At 42.6% G+C, this 25,612-nt stretch overlaps 1 protein-coding gene across 1 annotated transcript in view; it reads right to left on the reverse strand.

Moving 5' to 3' along the window:
- Positions 1 to 993: 993 nt before the first annotated feature.
- Slc6a5 (solute carrier family 6 member 5) overlaps positions 994 to 25,612 on the reverse strand; it is a 51,849-nt gene continuing 27,230 nt past the window's right edge. The window contains exons 9-15 of the mRNA XM_042691499.1: positions 25,159 to 25,283; positions 19,090 to 19,202; positions 18,209 to 18,340; positions 17,002 to 17,101; positions 9,114 to 9,214; positions 4,220 to 4,387; positions 994 to 1,193 (exon numbers count right to left, since the gene is read on the reverse strand). Of these exons, the coding sequence (XP_042547433.1) occupies positions 1,038 to 1,193; positions 4,220 to 4,387; positions 9,114 to 9,214; positions 17,002 to 17,101; positions 18,209 to 18,340; positions 19,090 to 19,202; positions 25,159 to 25,283 (895 nt within the window). The 3' untranslated portion in view covers positions 994 to 1,037. The remainder of the gene's footprint in view (positions 1,194 to 4,219; positions 4,388 to 9,113; positions 9,215 to 17,001; positions 17,102 to 18,208; positions 18,341 to 19,089; positions 19,203 to 25,158; positions 25,284 to 25,612) is intronic.

The following is a 25,612-nucleotide window of genomic DNA, read 5'->3' on the forward strand; positions in this document are numbered from 1 at the left end:
GCTTTCTACTACATCCTGTATTTCTTCAATTTCTCTATGATCACAATTGGAATTTACTGTGAATGAAAAAGAGTAAAAATTGTGAAAGGGTCCTTTAAAGGTTTGCATCATATATATATTAGATAGAATCAGGTTAAGTCTTGTTTTTCCCAGAGGTTGAAAGACAAGCTTTCAGAAAGACATTTAAAAAAGAAGAAACAAAGCATCATGACATTGGACCACTCTGCTTTGAGGCTAGAGCTCGGCTATGAGCATAAAAAAGAAAAATCAGGCACAAAATATAGGAGGGCTTCTTGTGCAGAGGTGTAAGAAATAATCAACCAAAGTCACAAATGTGGTTGTTTTAACAATACTACTACTACTAATAATAATAATAAAAGATGACTTGAGGGAAAAGAATGGACACTTCACCCAGACCCACAGTGGATAGACGGTGAAATATCCCAGTTTGTGATACACTTGGTCCAAATGAAGGAAACAGATACCCAATTGTGACATCAAATACAAAGTTCACCACTTTAATAGTGTCCAAATCTACCAGCCTTATCTTATATCCAAACAATTGGTCCTTCTAAATGTACAACTTAAACTTCTCTCTTCTGAATAAAATCACTACATTTCTCAGCTCAGCTCTAAAAGACTGACGAATCCAAATAAACAGTCCTGGAAATCTACCATTCTCTGCATGCCCTACTGGCTTCCTCCAATGACAACATACAGTAGGCACTTCTCTATTGACCAAACCAAACAGAGCTCACTCAGTCAACCCATCCTCCTAGGATAAAGCAAGTGCTCAAAGGAGCAACCCTTCCAGAAAGTGACACCATGGGCTCAGGCAAGCAGTTCTTCCAGTGGTCTGTATGCATCTCACTATAGCATGCGACACTATGGCCTATTTTCTATGTAACACTCTCATGCATGGCTGTGAACCAACATGTCTGGAGAAAGAAGAAAAACGGGACTAAAACTGGGGAAAATCTCAAGGGTAGGAAGAGAGTTAAAACAAAATGAAGTCTGGACTATCCTATACCATGGGACTAACACTGGGTACCCAGTTCTAAATCCTTTACTGGCAGTTTGAGTCCCAGGGAAGAAGTTCCCAAGGGGTCAATCATATTCTTGTAACGCTCTCCACGGTGTTGAGCTAAGAACGGGCCCCAGTCTGGCTGTGGAGAACACACCAACTTCAGCCTCTGCAAAAAACAAAATGTTAGAGACACACATGATTATGGAAGTAGTGTATCTTTTGTCCTTAGGAACCACCTACCCCTCCCCATACTGTTTAGGACCACTTCTCCAGAGCATTTGTTGAAGCCAAGAGTCCCCAACCTCACCTCCACATGAGAGGCAGTTAGGAAGATTAGTTCCTATTAATTAATTAAACAAAGGACAATAAGAAAGAGATTCACTTTGGTTCACTTGAAATTATTTATATCACCCAGCAAGGCGATATTGCAATTACTCCATGTTTGCCTTGCACAAGATTAATAGAGGATAAAAGGCCCAGATTTTAATTACACATTTCCCCCTCTCCAAATGAGCAGAATCTGTGAGAGTCTGTCTCCGCTGCTAAACCCAGTCAGCAAAAGACATGGGCTCAATGACTTTTGCTCTATAATCTCCATAGTGAGTTGCTTCATCAAAATAATTGGGTTTTGTTTAGTATTTTTCCCAGAAGTATATAATAAATAAATATAAATAAATGACCAGAGGGGAGCAACATGAAACCTGAAGAGTCATTGCTAAGAACAACTGAAAATTATAATTATCGGTTGAAAAACTATATTTTCCTGGGGGGGGGGGGGGAGGAGGGGAGGATGAGAAGGGATGGGAAGGGGAAACAAAGGAGGAAGCAACAATGCTTGATAAGAAATGTACTCATTACCTTGCCCATGTAATTGCAACCCCTCTGTACAGTATTTTCACAATAAAAAAAAACAGATGAAAAAATATATATTCCTAACTTGGTTTAGCAGTGTGAGTTTGTGCAAGTGAGCTAAAAGTAATGCGAATGTCTCTACCCTTTAAACTGAATTTTTTATGGAAACCAATGTTTGACTGGAATCCTTTCCAGGAAAAAAAAGAAAGCATATTTCTGAATACATAAGAGGGAATAATTATATGTTTATTACCTATTACAGTGAAGCTGGTTCTTTTAGCTGTTGGTTTAATCTCCCCTTAATTATCAGCTTGCTGCCTTTGTGTCCCGAATCAGCCATAATAAATTTATATGGCTGACTCATCAGCTTGGAGAATTTCCTAAGACAACAGTAGCAGAAGATCCACCAGGATCTGTTTGAGGAAAGCTTTTCTAGGTCTGTTGGTGGAAAAGTTGATCTGAAGCAAGAGAAAGCTCTTCCTCCTGCCCCACGGCTGGACATGAATGCATGGGACCACAGTTAATTCACCTCAAAAGGATACTTAACAGCATTTTCCATGTATGCAATCCAGGACACTGATTCAATAAGAAGGCTCCTAGGCCTAAACTGCCCAGCTCCATGCCCATCTGTAGATGGACACTTGTGTGGTAGACTATGACCTTATTCCCATACTATTTCTTCCCTGCAAAGCCTCCTCATTTTATCAATCTGGCTGCCCATGAACAAAGCCCATAGATCTGTTTTCCACCCTCTGTTGGCAGATATCTCTATGTCTTGATCTCATCCAGTGCTTCTCAAATTTGAATAGCCTGTGAATCACTTGGAGGAGATGTGCAGTCTTCTCTTCCCAGAGATCCTAGTTTGAGAAAGCTTCCTGGAGTCTAAGCATCTGTAATTCCAACAGCTTTCCAGATTTCTCCTGGACCGACCCCTAAGTAGCATGAGTCTGGTCCAAAATACCAGGCCCCTGTATCTTCAAGGCAATGGCTGAGCTCTGTCTTGATTCCTAATACTCCTGTACAAATGGTATTCAACAAAAGTCTGATCAACTGGATCAACAAGCAGTCCCCTTCCTATCGACTCTAGGCTGAAGGTAGATATTATTATTATTATATTATTATTATTATTACAATTATTATATTATTATTATTAATTCCTTCTGGGAGGAATTAATAAAGACAACTCTCACTTCATTACAGCCATGACCTGGAATATTTTTATTTATTTTTTTAACGATGGTAACAAGGTTTGTACTTAGGGGCTCATACATGTTAGCCGGTGTTCTACCACTTGAGTCACACCTCTAGCCCTTTTGCTTGTTTTCTTCCTTTTAGTTATTTTATATAAGGCCAGCTTTGAACCACCATCTATGTTTCCTGTGTAGCTGGGATCTCAGGTACATACCACCATACTTGTCTCATAGCTTGAGATGGGTTCTCACTAATGTTCTTGCATAAGCTATCTTTGAACCATGATTCTCTCAATCTCTGCCTCCAGAGTAGCTGAGAATCCAGGCATGTACCACCATACCTGTCTCCTACATGAATTCTTATTACAGCCTATGAAAATAGTAAAATGTTATCAAGTTGGACCTTTCAGTCATTCCTAACACAAGAACCAAAAGAAGGAGTGGTCACTTGAAATGTAATGGTAATTAATATTTGGTAGGAAGGAGGCTTGGATAGAGAGGCATATCAGGAAAGGGAGGAGTTGATATGTAGTTAAAAACTAAAGAATGAGCCAGGCACTAGTGACTCACGCCTGTAATCCTAGCTACTCTGGAAGCTGAGATCTGAGGATCATGGTTCAAAGCCAGCCCTGGCAGGAAGTCCATGAGACTCTTATCTCCAATAAACCACCAGAAAACCGGAAGTGGCATTGTGGCTCAAGTGGTAGAGCACTAGCTTTGAGCTGAAGAGCTGAGGCCCAGAGTTCAAGTTCCATGGCCGATAAAAAACAAACAAATAAACAAAAGAACTAAAGAATGAGATTCAAATGGTGGCTAAGGGGAGAGAAGGAGGAGGAGAAGGAAGCTTCAGGGAAGAGGAGACACTCTGATCATTCGTTCCTCAGAGCTGTCCCCACACACAGGAGCAGCATGGCAAAGCTCAGCCTGTAGGTTGGCTGCACACCCCAATTACAAGGGTTATATACATATGGATTTCATAGAAACCGTGGCAACTGCAATCACTTAATCACCGTGTTTCCCTCTTGAATAAGTTGACTGAATCTTTTGTGTGTGTTTATGGGTTGTTGTTGCTGTTTTTTAATGCACACTGCTTTTAGGGGCTCTCCTTCAGGAGAGAGTAGGATAGCAGGGGGAAAGCAAGTAGAATTACCTCAATAAATCTTCCAGGGGCCAGATGCATTTTTATCACAAACATAATCGGGATCCAGATAACTGAGCAGGCAAGCATTAACCATCCGAGCACCATGGACCAGTTTGGGTAGCGGTAAGAGCCATAGGTCATTGGCTCCCACTGGTAAAAGCTAAAGCAAAGGATAAACTGGGGAAAAAAGAGAAATCCAACGTTAGGGTGGTGCTGTGATCATGCATTATTCAACAGGCATGTGCTGAACCTGTTATGAGCCTGATGCTTTCATTTCCATTATCTTATTTCATACCCATGTCCACTCTGAAACAGAACGTTCCAAATGAAGAAACTGAATTTCAAAGAGGTGATGATGACATGCATTTAGCTGCTGCTGCCCCAGCATTTGCCATCCTCTAGGAATTGTGTGTGTGTGTGTGTGTGTGTGTGTGTGTGTGTGTGTGTGTGTGTGTGTGTGTGTGTGTGTGTGTGTGTGTGTGTCTGTGTGTGTCTGTGCGTGCGTGCGTGCGTGCGCGCGCGCATGCGCATACAAACTGAGATGAACTAAACAGTCAGCAAAGTGACTAACAGGAACAAGTGGGAAGGAGGAAGGGGCGGGGAGTTTGTAAGGGGTTGTCTGTATTTCCTACAGTGGATAATCAAGCTTGTTATATGAATAAGCTATGTTAAATTTATGCATTTTTAATTTTTTAAAAGATTGGCTTTCTCTTTGCATGAGGGATGGCCCACATCCAGGAGCTGCCTTTTAAGCTGTCTGAGTGAGGCCCAAAGTGGTCCCTGAGCAGTGACTGAGCCAGAAGCCTGGTCCTATAATAAGCTATTGGGCAAGCAGAGAGGATCCACAGCTCCCTCTCCAACTGACTCAAGGTGAACGAGTGTCATTGCCAAACAGTGAGCTGAGAGCCCAGAGACCGGCAGGCTAATCTTGGCTCTACCATTAATTAGCTGAGGGACCTTTATGTCTCAGACTTCTCTGCTATAAAATGGATATATTTCACACCATGTATAGAGTACAGGAGTTTGGGAATAAGAGTCTGTTAGTTGCTCAAGCATTCCCCTCCCCCGATTTTAAGAGAGGTCATGATTTATTTTCTGCCCATTATCTCCTATCACTGAACACTTGGCTGGAAACAGATATAGGATCTCTCTGAAGGCTCAGCCAGTGTATCTGAGGAACAGAAAAATGTATCTGCCGAAAACAGAGGCACCTGTGAAGTTGGATGATGAGTTCTAGCTGCTCTAGCCAAGCCTTTAAGGATAGGGAACATTTCCCTAGGAAAATCATGTGGCTTCCAGTACTCATCTTGACCATGGAAGCCTTAGCCTAAAATACCTTTCCCACCTGAATCCTATCCCTGTCTCTTCCTCTCCCATCCCATTAAGCTGTGAAATAACTATCTAAGAATGACTGGGAGAAATAACATCAGGGAAAAGAAGATATGGAAGTACTTTGGAAATACATGACCCACTATACAAATAGAAGGCATCTATATTGCTGTTGCAAATCCCAGGCTGCTTGAGCAAATGATTCTTTCAATGCAACAATAATTCAATATATTGATTCAAAGCAACATGAGCCCAAAGACAACTGTTGAGAAAAAAAATGTTACTCTAGAAAGAGATGCTGTCTATTCTAGGTTCTTTTTTAAACACTTGCCCCTAGAGTTATAAGCTTTATTAGCCAGTCTATTGGAAATAGGACCTAATGTAATTATGGTAAGCTGCTCCATTTCATTTACTATATAAATAGCAATACATCTGCTTATGTGTGTGCATAACTCAGAAACGTGATCTGACTATGTATACAATAATTGCATGGAGAATATTTATAGCTTCATAAATCTGTGAAGGCACATATAAAAATGATCAATTTTATTTCAGGGGCTTCGAAGTAATTTAAGCCTATAATCTCAACCTATTCTAGCATACTACAAATTCCATTTTACAGAAGGGAAAAATGTAAAATATAAGTAGAGCTTGGTCCTTGGACAGCCATTTCCAGTTGCACAAACATCACATCAAACTTACATGTACAGACCTATTCTTTGCCATCAATTTCCCTCTGCCAAGTCAGCTCTAATAGACCTTGTTGCCAGATGGGCCTAGCCCTGAGAGATGGTAACTTTTCCACCAAGTCAGGCCCATCTTGATGTTTTACTCATAGCAGCCAAAGGTAGCAATGCAGAGAGACTGGTTAGTAGTTGATGATAATGACATTGACCATTTCTAATCATCCTTAGCTTCCAACTAACACAAAAAGGAAATCTGGTCCAAGATATTATCTGTGATCTGGATACAATTTCTAACATGAATTTTGGTTTGGTTTGGGTTGTGGGGCTTGAACTCTGGGCCTGGACACCATCCCTGAGCTCTTTTTTTTTTCTTTTGTTCTCAAGATTAGCACTCTAGCACTTTGAGCCACAGCTCCACTTCAGGTTTTCTGGTGGATAATTGTAGATAAGAGTCTCACTCACTTTCCTTCCTGGGCTGGCTTTGAACTGCAATCCTCAGATCTCAGCCTCCTGAGTAGCAAGGATTACAGGTGTAAGCCACCAGCTCCTGGCTTAGCATGCGTTTTATAACCAAGATCTGTTAAGGCACAGAGGAGCTAAGGAATTTCTCAAAAACAAAAAAACATAGCAAGTCCCTGGATTCTTCCCTGATAGTAAGATTAGGACTATTTTAACCTACAAAAATAGCCAAAGTCTACCAGGAGATGAACATTTGGGTTCTTAAGAAATGTTCAGCGCAGGGCTGGGAAGGTGGCTCAGTGGTAGAGCGCTTGCCTTGCATGCTCAAGGCCCTGGGTTCGATTCCTCAGCACCACATAAGAAAAAAGAAAAAAGCCGGAAGTGGCACTGTGGCTCAAGTAGTAGAGTGCTAGCCTTGAGCTGAAGAGCTGAGGGACAGTGCCCAGGCCCAGAGTTCAGGCCCCATGACCAGACCCCCCCCCCAAAAAAAAGAAAGAAAGAAATGTTCAGAGCATGAGCTGAAGCCTAGACGGCACTGTATATATTTGGCTCTGTAAAGTTCCTTAAGGTCTCTAAGCCTCAGTGCATCTATAACACAGGGTGAGAATCACCCAGCAGGCATAGTGGCCATAATTTTAAAAACAGTGTTGTTGAAAATCCTACTCATCGGGCTGGGAAGGTGGCTCAGTGGTAGAGCGCTTGCCTTGCATGCCTGAGGCCCTGGGTTCAATTCCTCAGCACCACATAAGCAAAAAGAAAAAAGCCAGAAGTGGTGCTGTGGCTCAAGTGGTAGAGCGCTAGCTTTGAGCTGAAGAGCTGAGGGACAGCGCTCTCGCCCAGAGTTCAGGCCCCACGACCAGACCCAAAAAGAAAAAAAAAAGAAAAGAAAAAGAAAATGTTACTCATGCTAGACCTCCGTATGCACAAGGGATGATTATTTGTGCATGGTATATTTCTGTAGAATATAAGAAAACTCTCTGAAGTTTAATCTCTTCTAGGACAGTAGAAAAAGGACAGCAAAATCTAGAACAGATTCTAAGTTTGACTCAACCAAGAATAAACTATGAAGAATGGGGGAGGGAAAAATCCCAGTTCTTCACACACACAGTTCTGTCCTGAACTCAAGAGATGAAAAGCCTTTCTGAATCTTTTTAACTCATATTCCCCAGAACTCTGATGGGAATGTTCAATCAACTACAAACTGAAATATGAATGTAGACATCTGTGTTGATTCAGAGGGGAAGTAATACTGAATGGTTTGTGTATCCTGAACCTTTAGCTTTTAATGAAGAAAACTAAGGTGTTTTGATGGAAGGAAGGAAGGAAGGAAGGAAGGAAGGAAGGAAGGAAGGAAGGAAGGAAGGAAGGAAGGAAGGAAGGAAAAGGGAAGGGAAGGGAGGGGAAAGGAGGGAGGGCGGGAGGAAGAAAGTATGTTTTTTCTTACATACCTAGGTATTTTCATCCATCCTTATGTTTCTTAAGCAAAGCTAAAATCTTCTAGAAAAAAATGGTCTTAATCTGGTTTCTATTGCCATCTACTGGGACACACAGAAATTACACACAGCTTCTTCCAGCTTTGCCAACATGATACCAATATTACTAGCCAAAAAGTCGGGGGTGGGGGGTGGAGGGGGGAGGGCTCGGGGAAGGGAAGATTTCCATTAATCACTACTCTTAGAGAACCAAGTGAGGCCAACTTGACAGTCGCAGCACAATAACAAAGGTGACAAGATGTGAATGAATGCAAGCCCCTGTGCAAATTCACTGACAACACAAAAGGCTCTGATCTTTAAAAAGATGAATGTCAGCTGATCCGAAAATGTCACCTGACACTTAAGGATGACAAAGTAGTCTTCAAAAGCAATAGAATGAGCAATGAAAGTGTAATTAATGTTATATTAGTTGTAGAGTTGTAGAGTACTGGTTGGGAGAATTAACATTGAAGCTAGACCACAGATACCTGGGTTCAAATACAATTAATTACTAGACTCACAACACTATAAGCAAGTCATTTAATGTCTAGGCTTTACTTTCTCATCAGCAAAATGGAGATGATTACATCAGCCTCTCTGAGCTGCGTAGGGAGATGAAGCTATAGATAGAAAGCACCTTGAACACAGCCTGAGACAGGTACCCCATGGTAGATGTCTGCTGTGGTTGCTTGCTACCTGCTGGCAGTTCAAAAGACAGAAACCTATGATGGAAAAAATTCCACAGAGGTGCTCCAAAGTGCACCTGACCAGCTAGGCAACTTTAGGTAAGCCATTTCACCTCTCTGAACTTCAATTTCCTTACCTGAAAAACAAGAATGAACCCATCCCACCAGCTTGCCAGGCTCACACATGTGTTCTAATATTTACCAAAAAAAAATCATATACACATGTAAAGAGCTATTGCTATAAAAATTTTAAAAAGCATGCAAATCTTACAGTTAAAATGGTTGGAGTTACAAATGCCCAGCAGACTTTCCAGAAAATATTGGGCTGGAATCCAATCATCATCTCGATGTCTTCACAGAATCTTTGCAGGCCTGAGAATGGACAAGCAGAGACCAAGTGAGTGCAGTGTCAGGGGGAGAGAAGGAAGCAGAGGTAATGTGTCAGGTACTCAAGACCATCATTCAAGCACCATGGCTAGGGATGGGCCCAGCCTGGTATCAGCCTGACCCTGATTATGCAAGGGGACATTAGACAAATGATGCACAGCCAAAAAGCTTATAGCAAATTGAACATTGAAAGAGATATTAACTACTCTCTGCAGTAGAGGTAAAAAAAATGTCAGCCCGGAGTGACATCTGAAAGTTCAGCTTCAACCCAGCACCAGTGTCTGAGCACTGTCACAAACTGACAGTGCTGTGTGGTTATTCATGTATGTGGCTTATGAGCTTAGTGACAAGTCTGGCAAGACCCATGAAGATTGTGGCCAATGAGGAAAGTGTACTTGGAAAGACTTAGGATTTAGGAGAGTTGCTCTCTATTGGTATTTTTGTCCCTCATCCCCCACAAGAAGACTATTTCTGTGAGTCCATTTATCTCTGGTTCTGGGTAAGATTATCATGACAGGCCCTGGTGATTTCAAGTGGCCATCGTCCACTTTGTCAGAATGGAAGGACTGCTTCTGGGTGAATCAGTGACTTTACAAAAGTAAAACGCAAAGGAGACAGTTACTCTCTTTACCCCACGTCACTACCTTCCCTGCCCCTTCTTGGATGAGGAAGGATTTTTAACCACTCCTTGAAAGGAAAAGCCACTGATGGATGTTTTTGAATGGGGCAGTTCTCTGCAGCCTTACTGAACTTAATCAATAATCTCAGAACTGTGGGGTTGACAGCTAAGGAATCTGAAAGGTTGCTGCACTCAAGCTCCTTTGTATTCAGCAGGTCTGAAAATTCATCCCACTACACATTCAAGATATGTGTTCCCTATAGAGAAAATTAAACTAGTAAACTCTTGGCAGGAATCTCAATTAATTCAGTCATTGTGGAAAATCATTTGGAGTCCTCTCAAAAAGTTTAAGAAAGCCAGGCACTGGTGGCTCACATTTGTAATCCTAGCTACTCAGGAGGCTGAGATCTGAGGATCACAGTTCAAAGCCAGCATAGGCAGGAACATCTGTGAAACTCTTATCTCTAATAAACTACCTGGCAAGCCAAAAGTGGTGCTGTGGCTCAAGTGGTAGAGCTCTAGCCTTGAGCTAAAGAGCTGACGGCACCCAGGACCAGAGTTCAAGTACCATGACCAAAAAAAAAAAAAGCTTAAGAAAAAAATACATGACCGGTGGTCATACTAACTGGGTATATATCCAAACAACTTGAAATCATTATGTTAATGAGACATCCTCACGCTCATGTTTACTACAGCGTTGTTCACAATTCCAGCCTATGAATGTAACCTAAGTAGATCAACTGATGACTATAAAAAGAAAATGTCCATAGCTAAGATATGGAACCAACCCAGATGCCCCTCAGTAGATGAATGGACCAAGAAAATGTGGTATATATACACAATGGAATTCTATGCCTCCATCAGAAAGAATGACACTGCCCCATTTGTTAGGAAATGGAAAAACTTGGAAAAAATTATATTAAGTGAAGTAAGCCAGGCCCAAAGAAACATAGGTCCCATGGTTTCCCTTATTTGCAATATCTAGTATATGTATGAGTCAAGCAGAAAAGGTCAGATAATGTGATGTTAGGAAAATGAACCCTTAGATATGTATTTTAATGCTTTTTTATTTCATGCATTTGTTTCAAATGCATTTATAAGATTATTTCTTTGTTGCTTTGTATGTCCCTCCCCCACAGTATAACCCCTGCTTTCACTATATTTGATGTCAGTATAACTTGTGGAGGAGATGGGGAAAAACAAGTCGTTTAAGGATACAGGTGGACCTGTTGCAACAATGAGAAGTACAAGTTGTCATGTCGAAAACGAGCTTTACAACGTTGGTGGGGGGGGAGGGAGGAGGATTGGGTGGTGGGGAGGTAGGGGGGAGGTAGGGAAGGGATGTGAAGGGTAAACAAAGGAGGAGGCTGCAATGCTTGATAAGAAATGTATGCATTATCCTGCCCATGTAATTGTAACCCCTCTGTACAGTATGTTCACAAAAAAATAAAATTAAATTAAAAAAAAAAGAAAATGTGGTATATATACACAATAGAACAATACTTGGCCTTTACAAAGAGGGAAAATACATGATATGCAATCACATGGAAAAAACCTGATGGTCATTATAAGCCAGGCACAGAAAGAAAAATACCAGATTTGTTATCATTTACATATAAAATCTTTTCAAAATCTCACTTATAGAGCACAGAAGGAAATGGCAGTTATACAAGGCTAAGGAGTACATAAGGGGTGATGTTGGTCAAAAGGCACAATATTTCAGTAAGAGAATAAAATAAGTGTTGGTGACTATGAATTTAATTACTTCAATACTACATTTTTATCACATTGTCTCCTGTAAATATATGCAATTATAATTAGCCAATACCCAATAAAAATATATAAAGGAATGTTTTGCAATTGAAATATATGTATATATATATATATATATATATATATTCTTTCTTACATACATGTTAGACTTTAACCCCAAAAAAGTCCTCTCCAGCCTCCAGTATCAAAATAATGGTTTCTGAGATCATTTATAGCACTCAGTTTTCTTCCTCCTTCAGAGCAGGCTGTCCTAGAAAATGTTCAGGGACTCACCAAATCATTCAACAATTTCTCTTCTGAGATCCCTGCTCTACTTAAAGGTAAATTTGATAGCTGTCACTCATAAATGTGATTCAGTGAGAAGAGCACTAGACTAGGAACCCACCCTCCTCTACACCCCCTTCTGCCTCTCTCTGGGAGGCCTTCCCCTTCCTAAGGTTTGTTGGTTTATTTAGGGAATTGGGCTGCATGAGCTCTTGAGGACTGCCTAGTGCAGGGAAGCTCCAGGTCTAAGACATGAACTAAATGCTTTTAACTGTGGACTTCTCTTAGTGTTCTATCAAGTACCTCCAGCTGAGTGACCTGCAGACACTAGGCTCCTTGGGCAAGATGATGCAGAGAAAAGAAAAGATACAGAAGTTACAAGGCCCTCAAACACATTCCAAAACACTGAAAGCTGGCCTCAGCTTAGAAAGGAAAGAAAGAGAAAAGGAAGTGAAGCCAAGGAGGGAGGAAGGGAGGAAGAGCAGGAAAGGGAAGGGAGGGGAAGAAAGAGGCAGGGAAAGAGAAGGGTGGGAAGGGAAGAGGAGGGAGAGAGAGGAAAGGAGAGGGAGGGGGAAGGAGGAGGAGAAGGGAAGGGGGAAGGCTGGCTCTAAAAACTTCTGTTATCAGCTCTGATCTTGTAGCCAAGTGCTTCTTCTCCACAAACCATCAACTATCCCTAAGAAATGAAGATATGTGGCTTCATTGGTTACACCGACTTAGCAGGGTTTCAGTTAGATCAGAGGAAGACAGCTCACAGCCTCCTCTAGAAGTATTCAAGCTTCCCCAGAGGGGAAGAAGAAGAAGGGCTTTGACCCCAAGCTGTGCAGAGGAATGGCTAATGGGAGCCTTGTCTGCAGCAAGTGGCAACTATTATAGAGAAGTAGTTTCAAGTCTGGCAGTGAAAGTTTTGAGTAACAGGGCCAGTTCAGACACTGAAGACTCATCTTCTTCCCTTGGGCTTAATATGAGGGATCTGGACATCCAGCCTCTGTCCCAGATCATTTCAAATCCTACAATTGCTATCTGCCTATTTGGAGACTAGTCCTGCCCATGCTGGGCCTCTTTGAGTGACCTTCCTACACTGTACCCTAGTGGTTTTCAACCTCTCCCATCCTCTCCCATCAAGTCTGCCTCATATCATGCCCATCCAGCCACAGCCCAGATCCCATGCTTCACACCCAAGCCCCCTGAGTTCCTCAGTGATTTAATGGTTGTCTTCACTTTATCCTATTATTTCATATTTATTACATTGTTTTATGATTTCCTCCTGCCTGCTCTTTCTTAGGAGCTAGTTGGCAAAGCCCACTGCAGGTGAGAAGCTATTCCAACCCTCCCCCAGGTTTCTGGGAACACAGAGGGCATACAGCAATCACCTAACAAATACCTGGTGGCTAACTCATGCATTGGGCTATATGAGTTACAACAGATCCAAGCCTCTTATTCTTAGTGCATACTGAGCCTCGGTCAAGTTTGAAAGTCTACCTCCTGAAGTACAAAGGTCACACCAATATCTTTGCAGTCAAAAATGTAAGTGGCATTGAAGCATAGGTAGTATGGGGGGGGTGGGCATGGGACAAAACATGGCTTCAGTTGGTAGAGCTTTCAGGGAGGGACTTTGGGGTTGCTTTGTAAATTTCTTTTATTTTGTTTCTGTTTTTTTATAGTTTTACTTTTCTTCTGCACTGGACCAAAAAAATCTTAGAGCTCATCCAGAAGGATGGGCATCTTATAGAAGTCATTGCCAGATAGGAAAATAAAACCAACAATTCCAACAACCCCCCCCCCACTCCAACCCCCATGAGAAGTGTGGAGGGACAGGCTAGGGTGGGATGTGAAGTGAGCAAGTGCCCATGTGGTAAGACCAACTATCTTATATATTCTATAGTGACATACAGTGAGCCAGAGTTAGGGGACAGGATGTTTGGCCAGGGATTATTCGGTCAATCACATTGTTCCTCATAGCCAGGGTCCTGAAAAGTGACTCTACTTCAAAACTTAGTTAAAGGAATCACTCCTTAACAAATGGAGGTAGTTTCACCTTTGAAACTGGGCAAATCCCACCTGGAAAACAGACTTGGAAGGGTGCTGACTTAAGAATTTCAATGAGCAACTTCAATCTAAGGATGAAACCTGGAAAAGTGCCCTACACCTGCTGGTAGCTCATGCCTATAATCCTAGCAACTGAGGAGGCTGAGATCTGAGGATGTGGTTTGAAGCCAGCCCAAGAGGAAAGTCTTGAGACTCTTGTCTCCAATAAACTACTCAGAAAAAGCTGGAAATGGTGTTATGGTTCAAGTGGTAGAGCACTAGCCTTGAGCACAAAGAGGCTCAGGGACAGCACCCAGCCCTAGGACTCTCTCTCTCTCTTCCTCTCTCTGTCTCCCTCCCTCCCTCCCTCCCTCTCTCTCTCTATCTCTTTCTATCTCATACACACACACACACACACACACACACACACACACAAATGTGCCTGTCATAAAGCAAATGCTTGAATGGCATCTTCTTTAATTTAGTGAAGTGGAAAACACAAACCTCTGTAAGTCACCTCATCCTGGAAGGTAATGCAATTAAACAGATTCATTTTCTTTCTTCTCATGTTCACATTCAACTACCCTACACTAACCCGGTGCTAGTTTGCAGCCACATCACTTTGGTATAGAATTCACTATCCTTGGGGAGAAAGGGGTACAATTTACATGTTTGTGTGGGGTATTTTTTCATCTCTTAACAAGTATGCTAACTTATCTCAACTATTTCCTCCTGAGATTTACTTCTTAACACTTCATTAGATCCAAGTCCAACCTAAGCCCAGCCCAAAATCAACCTGAATATGGAATCTGGCCTAATACCAGCAACCCCTAGGGACCAGAAGATGTCTTATCTCCAGGAAAATTAGCATAGCCCAGGAATTAGCATAACCCAAGGAATGAAACATCGGGATTTATTTATTCCTTCAAAATCAAGAAATCTACTTACAGACCTAACAGAATTACAGGGATGGGGTGGGGGGGGAGGGCAGTCAGCGGGAGCTACTTAATTTCTAAAAAAAGACATGTTAAAAGGTTTCTGTTTTAGTAATGTTTTTAAAGCACATTGAACAGGACTGTTTTATAGGGGAAAAAACTGTACAAATGTGCCCTGTGTGTCAATTAGCAGCTAGAAAACAGCTAAAAGCAGTATTTTGTAATGAAGAAAGCAGGTAAAAGTGACAATCTACACTTAAGCAGTGCCACAAATGAACTGTTTTTCCCAACTTTAGAAATGATCCTAGCTTACCTAGGGACCTACATGGGTTTCTGCTTCCAATGGTAACTTTTTCTTATCTCTCAAAGTTGAGGATTTTGGTATCTGGGAAATACATTAGAATTCACTGCGGTGGATTGTCCTGGGCTTGTGCCATTCTCTGCTCAGGTAGAAAGCACTCTGAAGTCTCACTCTGACTCTGGCATCAGAGTCTCCATCTCAGAGTCACTGCAATGCCCAGACCACTGCCTCAGCCAAAAGGGTTGGCAGCTTGATCTCGTGAACTCACCAGGACAGCTGGCATACCTGCCCACTCCTCTTGCCAGGAACTAAACTCTCCCTGCAGTGGGGATGTAATGTCTAGTCTGAGAAAAAATCATCCTCAACTAAAATCCAAACATGATTGTACTATCTTCTTGTTTTAGTGGTACACAAATGTTACATGATCCTCTTCCATTTTAATGAGTTTTCCAAAGAAGCAAAACTCTGTGGTGCCTCTGTGGGTAGGAGGCTAGCATTCTATCTTAAGGATGGATATACAGCAGCCAGGGTGGGCTTGGTTGTACACCCAGTTTAAAACCAGAGCTCTGTAGACACCTCAGACCTGGACTCCATTCCTTCTTTGCCTGAGGACACCAAATCCTGCACTCTAAATTAAATCCTATTCTGCATTTCCTTTTGTTTATTTGTTTGTGCCAGTCCTGGCGCTTGAACTCGGGGCCTGGGTACTGTATCTGAGCTTTTGTGCTCAAGGCTAATGGCCTAACAACACAGGAGCTAGAGCTCTGCTTCTGGATTTTGGGGGTTAATTGGAGATCAGAGTCTCATGGACTTTCTTGTCTGGGCTGGCTTTGAACGGGGATCTTCGGATCTCAGTCGCCTTGAATAGCTAGGATTACAGGTGATAGCTACCTGCACCTGGTTTGCATTTCCTTTTATATTAGCACCTGTGACTATCTTTGGAGGCATTTGAAATAGTTAGACTGAACTGGAAATTTTTATCTTCCTGATATGACCTAGGGTAGCCTTATCTATAGTTGAAGGCCTTAATCTAAGAACTGTTCTGAACACTATCCCAGACACAACAAAAATCAGAACTGCGATGAATCAAACAGGACTTCCTTAGACTGACTGGAATGACATACAAGGGGACCTCCAGGCCAAACCTCAAGAACCTTTGCACCCATGGAAAGACACTATTCTTGTTGTTCTTGACAAGAGTCCCCCTGAGTATGGGATGCAAACAGCTATGGGAATGGTAGAAAGAACAAGCTCTAGGAAACTGGAAGCTTATTCTTAATCAAACATGGCATTGATATACCATATCATGAGTTTCTTTGATGCTAGTAAGTTGTCCCAAAGATCTATCAGTCAAACAGTCTCTGGTCTCACTATCATATCCAGGTACAAGCTGCAAAGCAACTCCTCATTTCAAGCTATGTGTGTTCCACAGCTACCAAGACCAGGAAATAATTCCACACCTGCCACACTGCCCTCCTCCTCCCTCATCTGACTATTGGCCACAGGCAGTAACAATTCATTTGTCAGGCCATACCCAAAGGCTGGGTTTCTTTTATCTTTAACTAAAAGATCACTGAGTTTCACCATTTTTTTTGTTTCTCTATTGAATCTGGATCCACGTGGGAATATAGAGAATGGAGATGAATCTGTTCAAAGTCTATCATGTACATGTTTTCACAACAAAATCCCTCATAGCACAAACACACACCAATTCACAGATAAAACAAATCTGGATCGTAGCAGTTCTGGGAAATAAAGGTGGGCTTCAATCCTATAAATAGGAGAACCTTGCTCGTTAGGAATGCCTTACCACACGGGAGTTGACTTGGACAGCAGCACGTGGCTCGCTTACCATAGATATAGGAGATCCCAACGAGCTCAAAAATGGCAATGATGACAAGGGCATAGGAGGCAGCATATGTGTCCACAAGCTGAAACATGTAAATTCCACCCTAAGAGGAAAGAGAGACAAGCAACGTCAAACAGGCCCTGGAGCCAACTGGACTCCATCTTCCCACTTCCAGTAGTGAATCCTCTCCGTCCTCCAGAGAGTCAGGAACAGACAGGCATCCATGGATCCGCTCCCCTCAACAGCAGTAACCTCATCACCTCGCCTGGTCAAGGATGAAGAAGTTACCAGATTAGCAAAGCTGACCCGTGACAGGCTCAGAGCTAATCAATAAAACAATCACCCCCAAACAAGTGAGGCAGTGTCTTATTTCTCAAAGGCAAAGGTTGTAAGTATGCAAAAGTATTAGGAGTACTTGGAGTGTTTCCTTTTTGCTGTAAGCAATCGGTGATCATTTCCACTTGTAAACCTGCATTTGACCTTTACATACCTATGAGTATTCCTCACACAAGCTTATGAATCTCTACCTTATTCCTACCCTTTAAATCACTCTAAGATTGTTGGGGCTTAGCGACAATCTCATTTCAATCTATTGTTTTTTACAGATGAAGAAACTAAGGCCCAGAGCAGTGATTCATTCAAGGTCACAGAGACAGCAACATATATATATATATATATATATATATATATATATATATACACATATACATATACATATACATATACATATACATACATACATACATATACTGAGTTGACAGCCAATGTACCAAGACATTCAGGACCTGGAAAAAATTCTAGTGATAATAGAGAGTCACGTATGTTTTTGTTTTTATCAGAGATACTACATTTCTCAGGCTTCATTTGAAATCCTGATCCCCTGTTCATCAACTCCCATGTGCTAAGATTACAGGCATGTACTACCATGCCTGGCTGTACTTTCCATTCTCTTTCAATAGGACGCATCTGCCTTGTTGGCTCAAGAAGGTTATATCTCAATTATAAAAATGCCAGGAGCATTACTAGTAGCCAAGGTGACATATTTTCCTGGGTAGTCAGAAGCCCTAGTGAAACGGTGCCATCTACATGGAAGTAACAGTGATTTGGGCTGGAGTTATAAAGTCTGAGAGCTGAGGCTAAAAGGAGAAATAGCTGCTATAGCCCCTCACCTGCCCACCCCACCCCAGAACCTGCCCAGCCAGCCTCTTACCTGAGTGATCATTGGAAAGCCCATGATGAAGAAGCAAATACAACAGCCCAGAGTAAAGACGGGCTTGTGTGTACGCAGGTACTTGGGGAACTCATCCGAAATGGAGGTCACTATGGTCTCAATGGTGGCAAACTAGAACAGGGCCAAAAACAAGCATCTGAAACAAACTGCCTCATTCAGAAGCCTCTCCCCCTGACCACCCCCTCAAGCCTTTTCTGTCTCACCAGGGATAGTGGTATTTGCATTAGGTCTAGTTTCTAGGCTGGTATTGCTTCCATGGGTCTAAAAGACCTTATAGGGGTCAAATCCACAAGGTCAGCCTGAAAAACTTAAGCAAGATGTGAGCTCTAGAAACTATACTACCAGCCCCCAGAGCATTCACTCATGTTCATTCATCAGGGCACTTTAAGTTTCATTTTGTATTCATGAGATGTAAATTCCTCTCTTCCAGTTACCTTGCATTTGATCTTTGTACTTGAGGAAAAACCCTCATTGCACCCAACGACTAAACTCTGAGCACTTGTCAGCATGATTTGTAGTAGGCTCAGCCCCATAGCAATTTCCTTAAAATTGACTTCATATTATTCTCCCTTATCCAGCCCTACAGAATTTGCTTTGGCAAAATGATGCCAAAGCAGAATGCATGCAGACTTAAAACTTAACATGGAGAACAAAGAAAAGGAAGACAGGAGTGGGGACAGCTCCTTCACGTGAGCACTCAGCAAGGTTATGCTGAAGCACCTCACCCTTCCCACTTTGCTCAGGAAAAGAACCTGCAAGCACCTGTAAACCTGCCTCTTGGCTGCAAATAGCAGCCAGGACCAAGGAAACAGTGACCTGAGAAGGACCCTGGTACAGGGATGTCAGGGTAAAGGACTCACCATAGTGTCAAGTCCAAGAGTGAGGAGCATCAGGAAAAAAATGATGGCCCAGAATGGAGAGAGGGGCAGCCTGGTTAAGGCTTCTGGATATACCACAAATGCAATGCCGGGCCCTGGAAGGAATGAGACAGACAATCAAAGGCAAGCCTGGCTCAAAGTCTATCTCCCCAGAGCTCACAGGCCTTCTAGCCACTGAAATCCCAAATTATTACTAGTGATATGTTGTTCTCGTTATTTGTGATTTTTTTTTTTACTTATCACTGCCCATTTTGCCAGTTTAATCAGGCTATCTCTCTGCAAATAACATGAAAAAATACATCTTTTCTATCAGATGAGTTGGGGGTAAATATAATAATTACCCTCTAGAACAGTGGTTGATATGATCAACAAAGGGTTATTTGGCTATACATGGAGACATTTTTGATTCTCAAGACTGGGATAGGAAGTAGAACTAGCTAGAGAGAGGGGGATGGAGGGAGGGAAGGAGAGAGAGAGAGAGAGAGAGAGAGAGAGAGAGAGAGAGAGAGAGAGAAACAGAATGTGGGGTTGCTATTAAGCACTATCTAATGCAAAGGACAGCTTCCCAGCAACAAAGAGCTATACATACAATCCAATTCCAGGGCTGCTGAGGCTGAGAACCACTGCTCTAGATTATGACATGAACAGAATGACATTATCCCTGGCCCTTGCTTAAACTACACTTGCTCTGGAAGAAACCATTCATACAATACTCGAATATTTCTAATACCTTTAAGATCCTTCCCTACTTGGTAAATAAATAGATGGGATTATGTCGAACCATCAGAAATTAGTTGGGGAAATGGGGCAGTAGATCATGACATAGATTGTTTGGTCTCTAAAGGTCAGACAATATGATCCACATCTAGCTTCATCACTTAGCAGCTAGGTAACCCCAGACAAGTTACTTGATTCCTTTAAGCCGCAATTGTGCCCCATCTGTACAGTGGTAAAACACATGGGTGATAGACTAAGCTCAGTGTCCTGAGCATCATCACACTCCCTCACCTTATGATTAGACAATGAACTTGGTAGTTAGAGCTCCTGATTCAGACTGTCCTAAGAATGCCACATGCTGTTCTGGTAGGGGTATCTAAGATTTCACTCTCTCAATCATCTTGAAGCCATGCAGCTATTCCTACCTGCCTTATAGTCTCCCTGAGAAAATCACTGTAGCCAAACACAGCACCAGGCATGGCAGGTGTGAGCTCCCTTTAAGTAGAAAACTAAATGATAATTGGCAGAGACAAGTGAACGTGAGCACAGGGATAACACATAGACAGTGCACGTCTGGAAAGCAGAAATCCCAGCACCTGGAGTTTTTATAATTCAAGCCTAATAGCACTTCTTAAAACTGGAATTTATCAGGTTGTTAGTTCCTAGTGTTGCCTAGGGCCTGAGGGTATTTAAAATATAAAGCCTCCAATGCCTAAGATACTCCCGCCTCATGCATTTATTGAACAGATCTCAGAGCCAGCCTCCAAAAGCTCCCTCTGTGAACCATAAAAGAAAAGCCTGCATTAAACTACAATTCAAAATAAGTCTCGAATGAGAAACAACATGGAAGCCAGTACAGTGCTGACGACAGTCGGGCCCATAAAGTGGACAAGAAGGTCTTCAATGGTCACCACAGGAGGACTTCCCTGGGTCACGTGGACAGGGTTTGATTACTTTAAAGGGGAGGAATCCATTCAAAATAGCCAGCTTGTTTATCAGTTGTCTCTCTAATACTTGAGGGAAGAAACTTTATTTACAAGCTTCATTACCACTGATGTCACTTATCCAGGGTGCTTGGGAATGGGGAGGGGTAGAGTCATCTAGTGAATAATACTGTTTAATGATTTAAAAAGCACATGGCCCACTGGATGCTAGGGGCTCACACCTGTAATCCTAACTATTCAAGAGGCTGAGATCTGAGGATCACGGTTCAAAGTCAGCAAGGCAGAAAGAGACTCTTACCTCTAAACAACTACAAAAAAAAAACCAAAAAAAAAAAAACAAAAAAACAGAAGTGGAGCTGTGGCTCATGGTTCTTAGAGTACTAGCCTTAAACACAAAAGCCCAGCGACAGTGCCCAGGCCCAGATTTCAAGCCCCAGGACCAGTAGAAAGAGAGACAGAGAGAAAGAGAGATAGAGAGATAAAGAGACAGAGAGACAGAGACAGAGACCCAGAGAGAGAGAAAAAAAAAGAGAAAGAGAGACTCCCACCTCTCTTCTCTCCAAAAAGAGGCAGCATTTTCCAACAGCCAGAAGGCAGACTCCCCATGAATGGCCTCTTCCTGGCTGTGTGTGGGACCATAGGTGAGTCATTTGTCCTCTCTGATCAACCCAACTTTCCTTATCCATGCAATGGGGATAATGACAGGACCATTCCTCACAGCATTCTGTGAACATTCAGTATGTCAATCCAAGGAAAGGGCTTAGAATTAGCCTGGACCTAGTAGGAACTCAGTTTAGATCCTCACTACTTATTCCATGAGAGGGGATCCACAAGCACTGCACATCAAGAACTGGCTTCGAACAGAGTACCCTTAGAGTCCCCTTTGCAATCCAGAATGCCACTAAGGATAAAGCAATGCAATGCATCACAACCAATGGGACAGATTGGGCATCATGCTGCTGTGACACCGAACTCACAGGAAGGAGTTCTCTAAGGACACACCACCAGAACTCCTGTGCCTTTGAGCAGAAGAGCTGAGATCTGGGTAAGAGACAGATGGTCGGATAGAGATAAGGGGATCATCGTAGTCTGAAAGTATTCATTTGGATCAGCAGGGTTTCTGAACTATTAGGTAAATAGGGAACCAAAGCTGCAATTTCTGGTAGTCTAGTTGGCTAAGAGTTACTACCAATCAGTATCTGGAACTTAAATAACATTTTTTTGCCAGTCCTGGGGCTTGAACTCTGGGCCTTGGCTCTGTCCCTAAGCATCTTTTGCTGAAGGTGAGCATCCTACCACTTGAGCCACATAGACAGTTCCATCTGGGAACTTAAAAACAACACACACACACACACACACACACACACACACACACACACACACATACACACACTTGTGTTTGTCTACTCTAGTCTAATTATGTTATTCTGTTAATGTATAACAAGCTTTGTAGAGTTTCAGGTTCTGAAAATGAATCCTGCTTCCATAAGCAGCAATAGTTGGAGACTCTGGAAGTAGTTTCACTAGAGCAGATCCTTAAGAAAAGCATGCCTCCCTTCCCTGTGGCTGTCACAAAGCAGAGTTCTGCTTACACTTATCACCAGCATCAGGCCAGGAGTTGAGACAGAGTTTTGATAGAAATGCCTCCCTAAGCCAGGTGCTGGTGGTTTATGCCCATAATCCTAGCTACTCAGCATGTTGAGATCTAATGTTGGGCAGGAAAGGCCATGAGACAAGGAGAAGGAGAAGAAGAAAAAGAAGGAGGAGGAGGAGGAAACAAGGAAACAAACAAACAAATGAACAAAGAAACAAAGAAGAGGTGGTAGTAGCAGTAGAGCTGTGGCTCAAAGTGGTAGAGCACTAGCCTTGAGCAAAAAAGCTCAGGGACAGCCCCTAGGCTCTGAGTTAAACCCCAGAACTGACAAAGAAAAAAGAAGGAAGAAAGGATGGAAGAGAGGAGGAAGGAAGGAAGGAAGGGAGGAAGGGAGGGAGAGGGAGGGAAGGAAGGTGGGAGGATGGGAGGGAGGGAAGGAGAAAAGAAAGAAGAGGAAGGAAGGAAGGAAGGAAGGAAGGAAGGAAGGAAGGAAGGAAGGAAGGAAGGAAGGAAGGAAGGAAGGAAGGAAGGAAGGAAGGAAGGAAGGAAGGGAGGGAGGGAGGGAGGGAGAGAGGGAGGGAGGGAGGGAAGAAAGGAAAAGAAAAGAAAGCAAACAAGCAAGCAATGCCTCCCTAAGAAGGAAGTGATAAATGAAACAGAATAATGTCAAGTCATAAAGAAGAAACTGTTACCTAAAGGCCAAACCTTAGTTACCAATGTTGGGTCAACAGAAGTATCTTAACTATATTTATGTTAGTTGTATTGTGCAGCTAGGAAAGAGTGGGGTTGGGATTTCACACATGCCTCACTCCAAATATCTGACCTGATTTCTGCAAAGCATCCTTTAAACCCAGAGAAATAGGACAAGCTGGTGTGAGAGCAGGTGTGAGTCCCCCCCACACACACCTCCCCGCAGGGTCTGGGAGAAGGTCTCAAGGACTGCTGTTCCCTCTCCCATTAGAAGTGGGCTATTCCTTGCTCAATCAGAGGAACTGAAAAATACTAGAAAGGGAAAATTCATAGAGAAATACACATAATTATCTGCTGCTTATTATTGATAATAAAGAAAAGTCTCTTTAAGTTTTATCAATATCTTCCAAAACCCTTTCCAAGGGCAGGAAAGAGTTCAAAAGAGTTAAATTGTATGGCCTGCATCTTAGTAAACACTATTTGTAGCTAGTTGGCCACTTGCTCCCAATAAACTCAGTAATTCTCTCTCTCTCTCTTTCTCTCTCTCTCTCTCTCCCTCTCTCTCTCTCTCTCTCACACACACACACACACACACACACACACACACACACACACACACACAAATAGCAAAACATCTCAGATCTGCAGGAAAGTGGGGCAGAGCCTATTCGCTTCAGCAACTCTGCTAGGAGAAAATGAGGTTACAGGACCGCTGGAGGTGACTCAGACACTCCTGGGAACAAAGCCTTCTCACCTTCTCTCCTGCTTCCCATGGAGTTCAAGAATTCTCAAAGCAGGGGAAAAAAAGCATTGCTTAGCTCCCAAGGCCCCTGTAATTTAATGTAAAGCTGCAGAACTAAATATCCCTGTGGATTGCATACTCTTCAGGGAGAAATAATTACAACCTTGGAACATACCAGCTCTTTAACTCTTTGAGGCTGTATGAGTATAAAAGGAGGTAGTAATTAAGAGATCAGTCATCCCACCCCTCCCCACCCCAAAAAAGATGAGATTTCTAGAGTTCAGTGCTCTTAGTAGCAGCATCTGAGCCATTGTCTGAGAACTGCAGTGAGCATCTTGAAGGAAGATGACCACAGACAAGGCTCCCATCTCTAGATGGCTGAAGCTCTGTGGCCATGGCTCTTAGCACCGAGCCCAGCCTGCACTCACGGAAGCATCCCATAAAAGCCTGATTTGAAAATCAGACCAAAATGGTAAGCCATAGTCACAGTGAAGTCCTTCATTCACTGAAAGCTTACAAATACCCAAATCCTTTGTAGAACCAGGCTGGGTGGAAATGGAGTTAAATAAAAACCTTAAATGTTCTCTCTACAAATGCTGTCCTAGAAATGTGGATTCAAGGCGATAAAAATAAAAGCCCTTTGTAAGCTCAAAAGCACATCCAAATGTTAACCATTCACAAAAGGATTATTTAAGTAGAGGGTAAATATTTATTCTACAGCCTTCCTTCCATCCACCCATCCACTACCATTCAAACTCTCCATTCCCTGTGGAGGCAAAAAAAAAAAAAAAATCAAAACTGCAGGTCTGCATTGCAAACTAAGCAGAAGGCCTTGAGAATACACTTGACCTAACAATCAGGAAAGTGCTTTGTAAGGGAAAGTCAGAGCTGAAGTCAGAGCTCATTAAGCACACATGCTCAGTTTCCACAGGGCCCTCTGTGAGCCAGGGCATCCTGTGGCAGGCTGTGCCCACAGCAGCTCCAGGGGCTCTAGTTTGCCCAATAAATCCTCTGCTTGTACCTGATACAACTATAACAGGAATGGGGCTGGAGGAGAATTAAGAGACACAGGGAAGACAAAGGAAAGGAGATAAGAGATACAGAGAGAGACAGAGACAGAGACAGAGAGACAGAGAAAGAGAGAAAGTAGAGCTTCTTATGTAAATCCTCTCCTTGGTAGAGAGGGGATAGCTCTAACGCTGCAGTAAGCTTCCACTAAAGCCAAGAGGTTCCTCAGACAAAATCTTATGGGTTCTCATACCCACTACTTGTTCCAGAAGTCAAATCCCTGGCAAAGAACAAACAAGAATCTACAAGCAAGCCTGGAGCTTGCCCTGCACCAGCAGATAATGAGTGCCCTGTACCTTGGTCAGCCACATTCTCGATGTTGACTTTGCGTTCGTTGGCCATGAAGCCGATGACAGAGAAGATGACGAAGCCGGCAAAGATGCTCGTGGCACTGTTGGTGCAGGTTACAATTAGAGTGTCCCTGGAAGGAAGAGACCAGAGTTTGCCATTCATTGTTTTATGACTGGGAAGGGATGAGGGAAGGGAAAAATGTATGCCATATATTTGTGAGCATGTGTATATATGTGCTCATATATGGACATGTCATCTCTAAACATATATCCAAACTCACTGTGGTGGATCACACCTACATACATTTACTTAGGAGGCAGAGACTGGGAGGATCACTGCTTGAGGCCAGCCCAGTTGAAAGGGATTCATCATACAATAGCATTATGGGGTGGTAGTGAGATGTAGGAGGTGGAGCTTTGCTGGAGGTAGTAGAATGTGTTCCCGACTTCTAGCTCTCAG

The sequence above is a fragment of the Dipodomys spectabilis genome, unplaced genomic scaffold (assembly GCF_019054845.1).
Source record: "Dipodomys spectabilis isolate Male_0828 unplaced genomic scaffold, ASM1905484v1 ptg000145l, whole genome shotgun sequence".
Lineage (NCBI taxonomy): Eukaryota > Metazoa > Chordata > Mammalia > Rodentia > Heteromyidae > Dipodomys > Dipodomys spectabilis.